The 16258-nt window shown below is 35.4% G+C and overlaps 1 protein-coding gene across 3 annotated transcripts in view; it reads left to right on the top strand.

The window, feature by feature from the left end:
• Nucleotides 1-16258, top strand: part of MIB1 (MIB E3 ubiquitin protein ligase 1) — a 74171-nt gene that overhangs the window by 12668 nt on the left and 45245 nt on the right. For all 3 annotated transcript variants that reach the window (XM_031504016.2, XM_021551558.3, XM_021551557.3), the window contains exons 4-10: nucleotides 1039-1143; nucleotides 7468-7534; nucleotides 8192-8396; nucleotides 9824-10007; nucleotides 10305-10449; nucleotides 11587-11720; nucleotides 12695-12802. In XM_031504016.2, the coding sequence (XP_031359876.1) occupies nucleotides 1039-1143; nucleotides 7468-7534; nucleotides 8192-8396; nucleotides 9824-10007; nucleotides 10305-10449; nucleotides 11587-11720; nucleotides 12695-12802 (948 nt within the window). The remainder of the gene's footprint in view (nucleotides 1-1038; nucleotides 1144-7467; nucleotides 7535-8191; nucleotides 8397-9823; nucleotides 10008-10304; nucleotides 10450-11586; nucleotides 11721-12694; nucleotides 12803-16258) is intronic.

Here is a 16258-nt window from a genome sequence, read left to right as displayed (position 1 = left end):
TATGACTTGCCCTTATATCTTGGTGACCTGGTGTTTTTTGTTGAATTTATTTTTAATACACTTAAACAGCATTTAAAGGAGAGTGAAAAGTTCCTGACTGATATTTAGCCTATTTTATATTTTTGTTTAGCTTCTTTTATATCCTAGCCATTTATGGAAGCCTTAGGACTTCTGGGGATTTCATGTTGAATTTTACTGAAAGGAAATAGTAAGTTTAAATCTCTTAAAGCAAGGGATATTTAAATACAGCTTTTTTCATCTTGATTATTTACCGCTTCCCATGTCAAGATATACTGAAATCTCTGAAACTTTGCAAAGTAAGAGTCCTGTCCTGCACAGTCTGCTTTGTGTACTAAATTTGTATTAGAGAGATTTTTACCTGTACATCTGAAAATACATATAAATGCATATAAATGTTTTTAAATGTGGAAAGGTAGGTCCCAGATAGCAGAAACATTATTTAAATAAATATAAATAAGAATGAAAGCAAATTCTGAAAACTTTTTTTTTCTTTTTTTTTTTTTTTTAAATAATGAAAGTGTTTTCAGAATTCGGTGCATGGCCTCCTCATTTCAGAAATGTCAGGGAAAGATATTTTCACTCTACTTTTGTACTATTGTTAAACATATTTGCTCTGGAAATAAAACTGTCTCTTAACATAGTGCACAGCCACCAGGCTAATGCAAGTTAAACCAGACATATTTAAGCTATTAGAATAGTCTTCATCCTGTTTCTCTTAGTTAAATGCTGCTTCTGGTAAGAATATAGTTCAGATTTTGTTCTCTGCATCTGTAGTTAGATAACCTCCAAATAGATAAAAGAAAAATAGGCCTACAAAGTATATATTCAGACTGCTGTCTTAACACGCCCAGGGAACACTTGCCTCAAGCAGAAAACAGCTTCAGATGAAATTTTATCAAGTTTAGTAAAACTACAATATCATTAATTATTTTGAAGAGACGAGTAAATTTTTTAGTTCAATTTGTGCTTCTGAATCTTTGCTCGAGAAACCATTTTCTTATTCTCACAACTGAATAGGTAACTGAAATCCAAGATTGGAGTGCGTCGAGTCCACATAGCGCAGCATATGTTCTTTGGGACAATGGTGCTAAAAATCTTTACAGAGTTGGATTTGAGGGCATGGTAAGTATAAAAGAATACAAAGGGTAAAATGCATGATGGGGGAAGGGCAGTAAGAATAACTTGTGCTTTATGGTCCTGCTTTTGTAATATGCTTTGTCAGTTAGCATGCTGGTAGCCAGGTCATTGTGAATCCAGCTGTAAGGGTCATGCATATGTATTAGTAAGAAAGTCTGATCTGGGAATTTATTAAATGTGGATAACTACAAGTTAAGAGCTGCTTTCTGCCACAGTAAATATTTGCATCACACACATTTATCTTTCTGTGCTACTGTGGTGTTTAGACTAAAATTCAGAAAAGAACAGCAAGTGTAGTTATAAACTTTTTTAAAAAAACTCTGTTCTTCAACTCCTGAATTCTTCAGTTGACTTCAAATTTTGGTGTGATTTTACTGCAAGATCTGCAGTTTTTAAATTACTGTCAGTGCTTGGAATGCTATTGAGAGCAATTTTATTTTTGCAAATGGAAAGGTGTTGAATGAAACTACGACCTTAATTTGCTTTAGTGCTAAATTTTTCTGTTTCCTTTTGAAGTTTCTCCAGCAACTTTACTTCAGCTTTAGAGAGAAAATGGGTCAGACTCTAGCCTAAGTGCCTTCTGTTGCTGGGTTTTCTTATCCTAATGTGGGTCAAGGAAAGGTTACTTTGATTATCAGCTGCTTAAAACATCTTAATTAGCATTTTCTCTGCATGATTTTTGTTTGATTCTGCAGGGGAAAACCATGTTAATTTAACATTGAAGTGTCATCTTGTCAGATGTGTAACAGTAATAAAATGTTAAACAATGACCAGTTACTTTCTTGAATGTAAACTATTTGACCTTACAGCCTTGCTTACTTACAGTTTATTTTCATACTTAAAATGAAAGTAAATATCACTTTTGTGGGAAATACATATTTTAGTGTTACATTTAAAAAGAGTAAAATAATTTAGTTCAGGTCAGCTTTTCTGATGCATTAAGATCCTAGAGGTAAAACATGAGTCAGTATTAAATTATGTGCTTCATGGTGTCCCCCAGTTCTAAAGAAAAACCTTTATATGCTGGCAAAAATGAATGTATATGGTATTTTGTAGTATAACATTGATTTAATGTTTGGAGTCTTCTCTCTTGTGATACATGGAAAAGTAATGGTCACAAAATCTAGATAGAATGAGATACAGATCAACTTATTTTTTTGTTTTTCTGGTTGTTTTGATTTCAGTTGCTATGTTAAAATTTTTTAACTGCATAGTAAAAGTGCTGTGGAATCATTGAAGATTCCTTCTGGTCTCATGAAAAAAGTACATTTGGGATAAGTTATATTATGCTTTGAAATAGTTATTCCCTTAATAAAAATTATTATTTTTAAATCAACTACATTGTGTTTCCAAAGTTAAGTCACCTTTCAAAGTGTTAAATATTTCTAGTAAACTCCATTAAGTACTTCAACTGTAAAATTGAAGGGGTGATGGTGACCCTTCTCATAAGTTCTGTAGAAATAAAAATATTTGGTCAGTTAAAATAAGCCTGTTTAACTGTGTGTGAGACTACGTATATAGATGTTTTTAGGATAATAGAGAAAAAATATGTACATGTGGATGTTCAGAAAGGATAATTGGAGGTTGTGTAAGTAGTGCTTACCTGATTGTAATCCATTCCTACATGAATTTTATCTTCAGTGTTTTCAAAAAATGCAATTTTCACTTCAGACAGAATGGATTATTGGATATCTATGAGTCATTTGAATATAATACTTAATTTTATAACTGATTAGTAATTTAAGTGAACAATTCATTATTATTGTTTACTACTATTTATGTGTTATGTAAAGCTGAGACTGTCAGAAAGATCACGTAAATTTGGGGTAAACTTGTTTTAGTACTTGGGAATTGGTTTGAAAGGTCCAGAGAATGTGGAATCAACAATACTCAAGAGTGTGTAGCCATGTAAATACAGCTGGGAAGAGACCCTGACTTGCAAATGGGTAACACTTGACTCATGCTAATGGAGCTGATTAAAGAAATACAGCTCATTATTGTAAGTCAGTGTTCGTGTTTGATAGCTGATAGACTGCATCTGGTCCTCAAAATTAATCTATCTGGCCTGCCAGCTTTGGAGAGATGAGGTTTGGCTGGTGGGGCAGCAGGTGCTGACTGAAAACATGCATTTATTTCTGGCCAGATACTTGGAAGTTTTATTTGTGTTTGCTGTGTTTACATATGAAGTGGCTGAGAAGTGCATCTCGCCTCTTGTGGTGTTTTTGTTGGGTTTTGTTTTTTTGTTTTTTTTTTTTTTTTTGTGAAGTCTGGGAGTTTCTGTTGCCACAGGCCACAAATTCCTGAATTGAAATACGTGTTTGTAATGTTGTTAGGTCAGATAAAATGTTTGCTACATCCTTAGTAAGAATGACCTACTGTTGGCTTATACGGTTCATTATGCTACTCACATTTCTTACTTATATGTATTCAGAGTCCTGAGCTGTTAACCAAATAAACCCCTTAGGGCATTTTTTAATTTCTCAAAATGTGTCAACATATCCTTTTGTAACAAAGAGAGGTCATATGGAATTAAAAAGTTAATGGGAAGATTGTGATTTTGCTTTTGGGACTTGTGTCTGGATTTTATTTCTTCATACCACGTGAGCTGAGGATGTAAAGCTGGTGACTTGCCTTGGTTTTCAGTGGAAAGTATTTCCATCTACAGGAGTGTCCTAAATCAATTTCATCATTTAGGAATCTGTTTCTTTCAGAATTCCATTTCTCTGTACCACTTGCCTTTTTTGCTGCAATTAGCCTCTCCTAGTTTCCTGTTTTGGATGATTGTGCTTTCATCTGTGTAGCCTCTGAAAGAAGTATCTGTAGTTATCATTGTCACAGTGATATGTAAGCTGTCTGTGTTGGTATACTTTTTTCCACAAATTCCAAATAGTGAGTGCATAAGGGAAGTTGAGATTGCTTGCCTCTAGGTGATTGATAATTAATGTCTATTCATCAGCTTTTATTTGGATTACCCATGAAGTTGTTATTTGAACTTGTTCTAGAAAATTTTAAGAATTTCTTGTTACCACTTTTTTTTTTAATAAAAGCAAGGTAAATATTTTTGTATACTAGGCATTGTGAGTGTTAAAAAATATTCACCTTACACTGTAGTTAAAACTGGCAGCTCTGTAATGTCAGTCAAATCTTCAGTTCTCTGGTAATTTATCTTGTGCATTTATATGCATTTGTCAGCAGACTTCATTTTGCTTCTTTTTCATGTAGCCACGTTTCTCCTGTAGTCTCAACCAAGTCAAGTTTTTAATCTTTGTGTTGCGAAGAAAAATATTTCCATTAAGCAGAAATGTATTTCCTGATCATTTTCCAATTTTATTTATACTATTAACTGACAAGGAAAACTATCTTCCTTTAAAAAAAAAGTTACAAATGCAAAGCTTTGATAAGTGCCTATAATAAATAGTATGGTTGCAAACCATTTACTCAGGATTTGCCTGAGGTCTGGTTTCCTCTGTAAGAAACTGTTGTTATTGTTTCTGTGCCTCACACCTCTTTGTCATTTCAGTCACTTTCTCAACCATCATCTACCTTCTCTATTGCTTCACTTTTCCCAGCTTCTTGAAACTGAGAAGGATTTGATTTCATGAAATTTGAAACACGGCATTTATTACAAACCTTTAGTTAAAACGTACGGATTTATCCAGTCTCTTGTTGCCTTAATCTGGTGACGAAGCAGCATGCGCTGAACTTTTTCCATTTGCCTCCAAAGGGCTGGTTTCCTTCCCAAAAGCTGTTGTGAGTTTAAAGACTTAAAGTGACCTTTACTATTGTGTATTCAGTGCTACCTTGAGCAACTGCAGCTATGGCACTATTTCTACTGGTGTTTCTGTAAGATCAGTACTAATTTCTCCCCTGATATTTGCTGCTGATTTTAGATGCTGCATCAGTGCATCTGGATCAAACATGCCTCTTTTTCTCAGCAGCAGAGCTAGTTTTCTTACCAAATCTGTAGAGCTTCCCTCCCTGGTATTGATGGATGGCATTTCATATTGAGTGTAATAACTTAATAGTTATTTCTGTAGTCAGCTGCTCGTTCAGCTTTGTTTTCCTCCTCAAGGTCAGGGATAATGGTACTTTTACACCATCTGGCAGCACTGCTGACTTTGCTCTACATTTTCTCTCATTCTCTGAAGTTTTATGAAGATGAAAATGATGCTGTTGGATAGTATGTCAAAGTACATATACTATATTTCCTATTTGACTCGGCAAGTCATGATCTCTATGTAATACAATCACATATTGCTGGAATGCAGATTTTGAGGAAGTTAAAGGTATGGGTGTTAGAAGTTCAAAGTTCTCCATAGTAGGCAAAGACCATTTGCCATTATGTAAAGCCTATACAACAACCATTATTACCCATTGCTCATGTGCATCAGCTGTTACTACTGACCAGCAAGTTGTGCTGTGCAATGTCTGATTTGCATACTTTTCCTTGAGTTCTCATTGATTGCCTGCTTACCTGGGCTTTCTATCTCTAATTGTACATAAATTCTACAAGATTTAGTTAGATCAGACTCTCGTTTTATTCTTTAACAATACAACATTGACTACATCATGTAAGAGGAAAGAAGACAGTTGTGAAGCTGAGGTTGGACAACAATCTACCACTTAGTCTTTCAACCAAGCATATCATTATACTCCAGAAATAAACTGTGTGCAGGTCACAGTGCAGGCAGGGTAAAATACAAGTGCAGGTTTCTGAGTTTTGGGGTTTTTTCTATAAAATGTAGGCTACTGTAACAGGCTTTTTAGTAATGTCAGCTGCAAAATGGTAATTAGCCTTTTAATTAGCATTTTGTTTCTTCTGTTAGGTTTTAGCCATCAGTCTGCTCAGTGCATTGACACTTCTTGTAACACAATCAATCTTTCACCCTGATTTTGCCTTGCAGGGAGGAGAGCCTTTGGACTCTCCTAGGCTCTATTCTTAGTGTTCTGAAGAATGTGACAGCAGCTCTTGCATGTGCATCCCTCCTTGTCCCCTTCACAGACAGCTGGTTGTTGCCTGACACGAGGGCTTGTATTCAGTGGGTGAGACGCAGTGCTCCCGGGCACATTCCCTCTCCCTCGTTCCGGGGAATGAATGAGTTTGCCATCTGGGACGGTCGGCGCAGCCCCTTTGTCTGCGGCTAAACCCGGCACCTGCCCACCGGGTGGCAGCATCCTGTCGCAGGCCTGATACTGCTGTGCTGAACACGCTCTTTCTCTACTTTCTCAGGGCATTTGAAGAGAGGCTAAAATCTCATTGTTTTCCTCTGGCTGTCTTCATCATTTTTCCAAAGTGACAGTACATTCTTCATAGATCAGGACATACACTGAATTTTGTGTTTTTTCTGGTTGCCAGTTGTCAAGGTTGGTATTGTGCTCATTCAAGCCTTGATGATTCGGAAGAGTGCAGAGTTTTCATTTTAATCCTTCTGCAGGAGGACAGTTTGTCAGTAAATCTCGCGCAGGGTAAAAGAATTGTTCAAGTACTTACTTAGTTGTGGTTAATGATATCATTACCACCACCTGTCCCCTACTTCCTCCCCCATGCCATAGAATATTCTGACACATTTTGCAGTTTCTGATTTCCTTCCCAACTTATTTTGCACACAAAAATGTCCTTTGTTCAGTGAGAATTGTTTCATAAGGAACAGTGGCAGATGATAGCTATTTTGGAATTAAGCATTACACATAAAGGAAAGAAGAATTATAGAAAATCCTCTGGCTTTATGAATAGGAGTTGGTTACCACACTTAGTTTCTCATAATATGAAACACTTTTATGAAGGATGAGCTTTTAAGCTTTTCTCTTTAAAAAGAACATGTTTAGCTCAGTGTCGTATTTTGTAGGGTTTTTTAAAGTAATACTCTTCTGCATATTCTTAATTGAAAAGTTTTCATTGCATAGAATCTGAGTGACATGTTTTATTCCAAGATAAACATGGATCTGTCCAAAAATGTTAGGAAGAGTAGACAGCAGTGGCAGGCACTAAGAGATGTTTCCTTACTTGTGTTCACAGAATTCTTTTTTAAAAGGAAAAATAACTTAATAGAACAAGGCAAAGGTGCTTTGTGTTAGTTCCTGTCTTTAAAATAAAAAATTCTCATCCTTTATAGCCTCTTAGATTTATAAACGTTATTGAGAATGTCAAGGCTGAATGATTGGAAAGTATTTGAGATTATGTGCATCATGTGACATGTTTTTTGTATGCATAATTTTTAGCCTTTCTTAATTAAATATTTCAGTTCTGGTTTCACTGACCTGGAGACTCAGTCACTGAGCACTAAAGTTTTCTCAAATCTCTTTCTGTAGTCTGACCTGAAATGTGTTCAAGATGCAAAAGGAGGCTCATTCTACAGAGACCATTGTCCTGTGTTAGGTAAGCTGAAGTAAATTCGTGTTGATTTGCATTTGGTATCAGTGTGCCAAGGGGATGGCAAGGGAGCTTTTAAGTGTTCATTAAGTTATAAATTGTGTTGTGTGTCCTGTGCAGTGTATTTCTAAAAAGCCAAACATAGCTGTTCATTCTTAGAGAATTGGCTTAAATATTAAGAGATATAATAAATCTAACTCCTTGCACAAAAGCACTGTAGTTTGATTGACACCAGAGCTTTTATGTGCCAGATATCTAACACCATATGATAGCTTTTAAGATCCCAATTAGAGCCCATAGTGGAACTTGTCACAATTATTTAGCATATGCCAGTGTCACTGCTATTTCCCTTGAAAACTCAACAAGAAGCACACAGTTCTGTTGCCAGAAGTTCCAAAGTTTCTTTACCTGTTAGCCCCTGTGGTTGCAGAGGCATTGGTGTGGTGTCACCATCCCTGGAAGTGTTGAAAACACGATGATAGCGTACTTGGAACAGAGTTCAATGTGAACATGGTGGTGGTGCTTAGTTGGTTATTGGACTTGAAAATCTCAAAGGTCTTTTCCAACCTTAACAATTCTATGATTCTTAACTTCAATTCTTTAAATTTCTTGGAAAATTAGTATGGTGATGTAAACTTTTTTTTTTCCCTTACTCCCTTTCAGGTGAGCAAAATGGTAACAGAAACCCTGGTGGGCTACAAATAGGTGACCTTGTAAACATTGACCTCGACTTGGAAATTGTGCAATCTTTGCAGCATGGTCATGGAGGATGGACTGATGGCATGTTTGAAACTTTAACAACAACTGGAACAGTTTGTGGCATCGATGAGGACCATGACATTGTAGTACAATATCCAAGTGGCAACAGGTTTGTTCTATATCCTTTATCATTGCTTCTCACAAACTTCCCTTGCCTTCAGTGCTTGTGATTACTTGGTGCCAGAAGCTTTCTCTTCTCCTTTTGTGTCTGTTAAGATTTCCTTCTAGATGTGTAATGAGGACTTAACTTCTAGGATGCTTTAGCAGGAAAAGGAATTCTGCTGCCTCTCATTTGTGAAAATTTGAGTCCAAATGAATAAATTATGTTCTAGACTATCTTATTTGCAAAATGCAGCGTTTTAAGCAATAACTTCCTTTTTAATTAAAACTATCTATCCCATGGTTTCAAGGGGCAAGGTAATAGCAGTTCATTGTGGGTTTTCAGAAAAATAGTTTAAGAAGACAGGTGACAAATTTCGGGGAGGGGGGTCTTTTCTAAACTACAGTTACTTTTATTCAAAGGAATTATTTCTTTATTGTTCAAAGGAATGTTCGTTTATGTAAAATACAGACCAAGAACAGGAGGTATTGGGGAAGCCAAAACCACTCCCTGCAAGCAGTTCAGGTTTGAATTTTGCTTAGCTGCATCCATGTTAATAAGACTCAAACCCAGCAGTACAGCATGGCCACATGGTTTTTTGTTTTCTTGCTCTCAAGTATTTGGCTTATCTTTAAAAAGTAGCAGCTGAATGGAATATCATTTCAGTTGTATATGGAGTTTGACCTTTTCAGTTCATCCAGAAAGAATTAACAGTGTACTGTTCATTCAGGATATCCCTCAAGATACTTCTGCTAATACTGCAAAGCAATCAGAACAAAGCTGTTTTCCCAGTTAAATGGATGCAAGTGGCTTTTCTTCTGGCAGTCATGTCAGCAGAGTCAGTGACAGGAGCTGCTCTGTCTTTTGGTCTCCTCCCTGACTAAACAGCTAAATGCCTTTAAATCTGTAAAATTCAAACTACCAATGGGATACTTTGATTGAAAATTGAGGTATATCTGGGACATCTATTTAATTGAAAAATACTGTTATAACTTAATGTTGCATCTTTTGACTTGGGGGAAAGGGCCAAAATTCTGTCTTCTTCCTGTGTTGTTTCCTGACCGTTCAGTCATAGAGGCAACTTGGATCTGCTGCTTTTCAGCCGGTTATTTCCTATCCCTGGAAAAATAATGCAACCATATAGCTACTTTCAGGACTTTTACATTGCTGTCAGCTTGCTTTTCCTTAGGCAGGACATTTCTTAATTGCCTTTACAAATGTATATCTCTGAAGATTTTCCTTGGAATTAATTAATGAACCACAATTAATGAGGCAAATTTATGTACAAAAAATGGATAACAGCAAATATAGTATCCATAGTATCCAGTTGCAGAAAGTTTGTTGGCATACAAGCAGAAACTTACCCAACAGGTAATTTTTAAACATACATTTTGCTTTGTGTGTTTAATACCTACTTTAAATGATTCATTGTTTAGGTGGACATTTAATCCAGCTGTTCTCACCAAGGCCAACGTTGTCCGAAGTGGAGATGCTGCTCAAGGTGCAGAAGGAGGTACCTCTCAATTTCAAGTGGGCGACCTCGTTCAAGTATGTTATGACCTGGAGCGAATCAAGCTTCTCCAGAGAGGTCATGGAGAGTGGGCTGAGGCAATGCTTCCAGTGAGTAGCTGTGTATTGCATTCATAGAATGTTCAAGCTTGTACAGTATTTCTAGTTATTACTGGTAATGTACCTGGAGGCTGCAGCAGTCTAAAAGGGATTTTCTTTTTAAGCTTTCATCAGACACAGTGTAATACTTCCTCAGCTGCAGCAATCTGCTTATCAAATGAAACCTATGTAAAGATAGTAGTGATTATGTTGTTAAATAATGGACTTAATAAAATTTATATAATATTAAAAACAAAATACTTGGAAATTGGAATGTTTTATTTGCATTTGATGTTTTCTTTAATTCAGACTTTAGGTAAAGTTGGTCGGGTTCAGCAGATCTATTCAGACAGTGACTTAAAGGTAGAGGTTTGTGGGACGTCTTGGACCTATAATCCAGCAGCTGTCTCAAAGGTGGCATCTGCAGGATCCGCTATAAGTAATGCATCTGGTGGTAAGTTTGAAGAAAACTAGTAATATTGCCATGTGTATGGCAAGTAATTGTGTTAATTTAAAAACTGTTATTGGGTATTAATACATTGTGTGTGTGCAAGGTTAATAATAGCTTTGGAGTTTGGGTAATTGAAGTTTTATGTGAGAAAGATTGGAAGAAAAGCTTGCAGTCAATATGGAGATGTTATATTGATCAGGTGCTTCTGTTTGGTCACAGTGCAGGTGTGTCTTCGGAGGTCTCCTCTAAGGACTTCAAAATGGTTGGAATGGACATCAGATTGAAATAGGGACTGAGGCATGCAGTAACGAGCAGCCTCCTTGTTTAATAGGTGGTTTAAGATAGCATGCACAGGCAAAGGATCTGTTGCAGGTGGTTATTATAACTCAGGATATTTTTTTTTTAAGTTTCTGTCTTAAAATTTAGTCAGACATCCTGTGACTAATAGCAGTGGGATTTTTTGCTGTCTATGTAATCAGACTTCAGTTTTGTTGAACATGCTGTCATTCATACAATAACAAGGCAGAAAGACTGTCCAGTTTGTTTTGGTGTTCTGTTGGCACTTTTCAATTGAAACTAGAATTTTTCCTTTTTTTAGTCATAGCTAGTTACTCTTTCCTCTTCACATACTTGCTTTAATGCCAAGAAAACTTTCTAAATAGTTTTCTAGATTTTTCCCTAAGGAGGCATAGATGCAGTGAGTTTTCTCAATAAAGAACCAAGTACAGTGGCCATAAAACTATCTAGAAGAGTAATACAACTTAAGTGTTTCAAATCACAGAAGACAGGCTATACCTAATGTTAGAAAGTCTGTAATAGCAATACATAAGTTCATGTTTTTACCTTGTCCTGCCCTTTTGTATTTTGTAAAGAAATACAAGAAAAAGAAAAGCTATTTGAGCTATTTGTGGTGCAACCAGCTTTGTTCTGACGTGTCTAATGTGGCAATCTCCATCGTCTAAAGGGTACGAGGGCGCAGCTCTTATTTCAAACTCGGTCATTTTACAGCTGCTATTTTATGGTAGTTTGTGTATTACTATGTACATGGCCTTAGAAACAAAACAAATGTAACTGGGTTTTTTTTCTGTTCTTGTGTAATTAGAATTGTAATCTTAGTTGTCCTTTGGTTAACAATTACAGAGAGATTGTCCCAGCTATTGAAAAAATTATTTGAAACCCAAGAATCTGGAGATCTCAATGAAGAATTAGTTAAAGCTGCTGCCAATGGAGACGTTGCTAAAGTGGAAGACTTGCTAAAGAGGCCAGATGTAGATGTGAGTGTTATGTTTTGGGGGTATCTCTTTTGGGGGGCCTCTAGTACTAAAAGAAGTGCAGCTGTTCTGAGTACTCCTTGCCAGTTGGTAGTGTCTTCTTAGAAGTAATACAGCTAATTCCACTGTCTCTTCTCCCATTTGTTGTCCTGTGAAATATGTGTGGGCTGTGCGAACACAGAGCTGTACATAGTTTCTTGCTGGATAGATCTTTTGTCTGCCATCAATTAAGAAACTTTTGAACCGCTGGCTGCCAGAGTTGCTGCAGAGTACCAAATGTTCACAATTACTGAAGGGTCTTCAAATTCTTCTTTTTTCAGGGGGGATAGAGAAAGGAGGGTAGTTTTTTCTGGATGTTTTTACTGTTGTTGTGAGTTTGTTTTGTTTTATTAACTCACAGAGTAAATAATCTAATCTGTTCTCTGTCACATTTCTTTTACCAACTTGTCTGATACTGAGAAGTCTAAAGGAAAATGCTTTGTAATTATAGGAGTTTGTTTAGGGAATGTATTTTAAAGTTACAGTCTTTCTCACTACATCAGTAGTAATGCTTGCAGATAGGAGTCTGAACTTCTTTGGTTCTGAGCACCGATTTTTAGCTTAAGATTTTAAAAAACATGGGGTTTTGTTCAGACTCTCCTGTTGCCATAAATTTGGCAAGGAAGTTACATATAAATCTGAGACTTGTTCTCAAAAATCTTTCCGGGAATTACCCAAATATGAATGTTTTTAATTCATGTATCATTAATGTCTTATGTTTGATGAAAATCCATTTCTTCATTTTTCCTTCAGTCTAGCTAATACAGAAATGAAATAGAGAAGCCTCAGGTGATCTATATATGCTAAGAAGACATATTAAAATTGTTCATTTGATTCTGTATTGTGTTTGCTGTTGCTTTAAGTTTTCTACTAGTAAACAGCCTCACAGGTGCATGTGTCTGTGTCTTGAAACTCACCTTCAAGTGTTGGCATTCCAGGTGAATGGGCAATGTGCTGGACACACAGCTATGCAAGCTGCAAGCCAGAATGGCCATGTTGACATTTTGAAGTTGCTTCTGAAACAGAATGTGGATGTAGAAGCAGAGGTAACCTAAAAATTTCAAAATATGCTTTGCGTGTCCTTAAACTTTTTTACATGCATAACAATTCTACTCAACTTGCCTTCTTTTTTAAATGTCGGAGTGTGTGATTGTGTACCCAAATTAGACTCCTGCTAACAGTATTATAAAGAGTTAATATCTAATACTTTAACACTTCTTATTAAATGAAATATAGCTACTAACAGGATAGAGCTATGTAAGCCCGTATGCAATGAAGCCCCTTCTTTCTTTCCTTTGGTTTCATTTCAACAGTAGAATGCAATGGGAACTCTGCCTGTGGCATTGAGGGGAAAAAGATGTTGTCAGATGCTGCATCTCTAAGTTCAGAGGCTTGCCATGCTTCTTAAATAAACAAAGATCAGTTAGGAGAAATCTTTCAGTTCTTAACTAAAACAAATCTAAGCGGACAGTAGTAGCAGTATCTTTGGGTAGAAACTGCCAGCTCTGTGTCCAGTTTTTTCAGTGTCTTTTATTTAAATGTCACTAAAAACAGAAGGGTGTCTCTTGTTTAGGATTTTTTGGAATAATGTTCATGACAATTATCTATCAGCATGCTGTGATATTTGCATTTTGAATTGATTTTTACTCAATTACTTACACAGAACGCACTGATACTGCAACCATTTCTCATTTTGCACAAGGCAAGAGACACAAGAAGGATCTGTCAAATTTGATGTATTAAGAATAAAAACTGAAGACTAGGGGGATGCTGAGAAATTAACTGTGCACCCGGTTGTTGGTTGCATAGCAGAAGAATAGCTTCACATGCTGGGGTGTCTAGCATTATATTGTATTTGATATACAGAAGTTACAGAATGTTAAAACATTAATGAGGCAATGTAATTCTTGGAATTAAAATTATTTTATATTTACAGATACACCATTAATTTAGAAAACTTTCATGCTAGCTTAGATTGATACAATACATACTTTCTGATTTCTGTGAAATAACTTCATGTTAGAAGTAGTGCTTTCACTGCACTACAAAGTTAAATACTGTTAAAATTAGCCTAAACCTGCTTTTTGTCTAAACTGGTGTTCAGAGCTGCCATGTTAATTAAGTGGTGGACTGAAGGGAGGGTTAGAAGCATTAAAGAGATAGGTAGAAGCACTACTTAAACAGTTTGAAGGCAATACACCTGGTAATGTGCTAGCACTAGAATTGTGAAGAGTTCATGTCTGCTCAGGCTTCAGAAGCACCATTACACTAGCATAAAAAAAAATTGTCAGGGATTTTATTTGACTTTTAAAGCCATCTTCACATAACTCTGTTGCTGAAGTGAAGATGGTATTTCCATTTGATTATATAATTGCCTTGGTTATAATATTAATAATTTTAATAATATTATTAGATTTGTAGTTATATCTTTCAGACTATAAAAATGTAAGCTATCAATACTTATATATATATATATATATATATATATATATATATATATATATATATATATATATATATAATATTTATAAACATAATTGTTTATAAAATGCAAAGGTTCAGCAGAGCCATCCCATTAAGCACATAGCAAAAATGTAGTCCATTTACTTCACTGTTGTGGCCTGTTACTTTATAGCTAAGTTGGATGTTTTTACACTTACAGTCATTTCTTCAGAGTTTATAAGTTAATTATGACATTTTATGGGAATATCCTTATTGTTGTCTCCTGTGTTTTTCTCTGATATCTTAATGCAGTCTGCAAGTGGCCTCTGTTTAGTCAGAGAACAGTTGGCTATAGGCATAGCTCAAAAAACCTGATGTAGCTATTGCATGGTAAGAATATGTAACCTTCTAGGCTGAAGACATTAATGGTTGTCAGTTATTAACAGTATTATAACAGTATTATACTGTTGGCATGTATAGAAATGTAGTCCTTTTAATATTTAGATTTTTATCTAAGTGTAACTGAGTCTTAAGGACAGATTATTTACTAGCTGCTAGCTTTTTTTAGATGAATTATTGCTATATTTAGTTCCTGAGATTATTTGTTTTGATGCTGAGCTAAAAAAAGGGCCTACATGATTTGGACCTCTGCTCATTAAAATAGGAATTCTATACATTAAGACTTGATAAAATCAGGTGGTTGTGTATAAAATTGAAATATGGTAAAACTAAAACATTCAGTAATTATGGAGTTTCATCCATAAATATCTTGGTGTACTCTTCAGACTGCAAATATGAAAAGACAAATTACCATGCCTCTGTGAAACCAAGTGCTCTGTAAATACAAGTCTTGTAACAGTTTAGGACTTACTGGCACACTCTTGATAAGGTTTGCCTCATAATGATCCTTATAACCAGATGAAAAATATACAGAAGGTCCCCTTTCTGATCCTTTCCCCTTCCAAATGGACAAGCTTTGGCTTCTTTTGATGGTTGCTTTGTGTTAGATGAATTTGAGTAAGAATCCTGCAATCTGAGAAGGCAACTTGGTAGCGTGAGTTGATTTGGAAGGAATAAAAGTATCTTTTCTAAAGGCTGTTGAAGCTGCTATGTAGTGCCTTGACTTTTATCTTGAAAACTATATCCATATTTTCAAAAAGATACATTTGATAATTAGGGGATAAATCTTCTCCCACCCTTTTAAATGCTGCAACTAGTCTCATTGTGCAAATACAGTTTAGGTTAAGAGCTATTAATTTTTGCGTTAGTCTAAAATGTATTAGAAATGTGCCATATATAATAAAAAATATTTTTGAAAGTTGTTGCTGAAGAAGCAAATTGATGAGAAACCCAAGTTAACTCAGGATAGACAGTGAGCCCTTGATCAGTCATGATTTTATTTTACAATTTTCAGTGTTTCTGTTTTCAAAATTGAATCCTAAAAATGCATATTTATGTTAAACTGTGCAGAAATACTCGGAAACTAGCATATGGAAGTTATTTCATAATGTATAACTTCCTTTTTACTTCTATCTTTTGTATGCTGTCATTAATGTTGAAATCACTTGATTGATATTTTTAAATGTTTCATGTTGTACAGTAAACTTCTATTAATGTTAAAATAGCCTAAACTGACAAATTTAACTTTCACATTTTAATTCTCAATTTGTGTGAAACTGAAACAAACTGAATCAGAGTTTTAACGCTGTGAATCATCAACACAGAATCAGAACTTCTAGTTAATGTCAGCATCAGTCACAAATGTCCTTCATAAAAGGTTTATTAAGTGAAAACCCAGACATATAATAAATCCTAATAAATACTAACTTAGTTGTATGAACAAGGAAATGCTCATGTCTTGCACTATGATTTGGAATCTGTAACACTTCCCAGGTTACCCTGGATATTAAATGGATATTAACTACCCTGGGATATTAAATGTAATACTGTTTGGGCACTGGATTTCTTTTGTGGGTTTTTTTGGTGCTTTTGTTTTGCATTTTTTCTTGACAGTGGTTGTTTTGTAGTAAAGACCCAAATGAAGCCATTTGAGTTTGGTG

The sequence above is a fragment of the Lonchura striata genome, chromosome 1 (assembly GCF_046129695.1).
Source record: "Lonchura striata isolate bLonStr1 chromosome 1, bLonStr1.mat, whole genome shotgun sequence".
In the NCBI taxonomy this organism is placed as follows: Eukaryota; Metazoa; Chordata; class Aves; order Passeriformes; family Estrildidae; genus Lonchura; species Lonchura striata.
The sequence above is the reverse complement of the archived record's forward strand: the minus strand, read 5'-3'. Positions and strand labels throughout refer to the sequence as shown.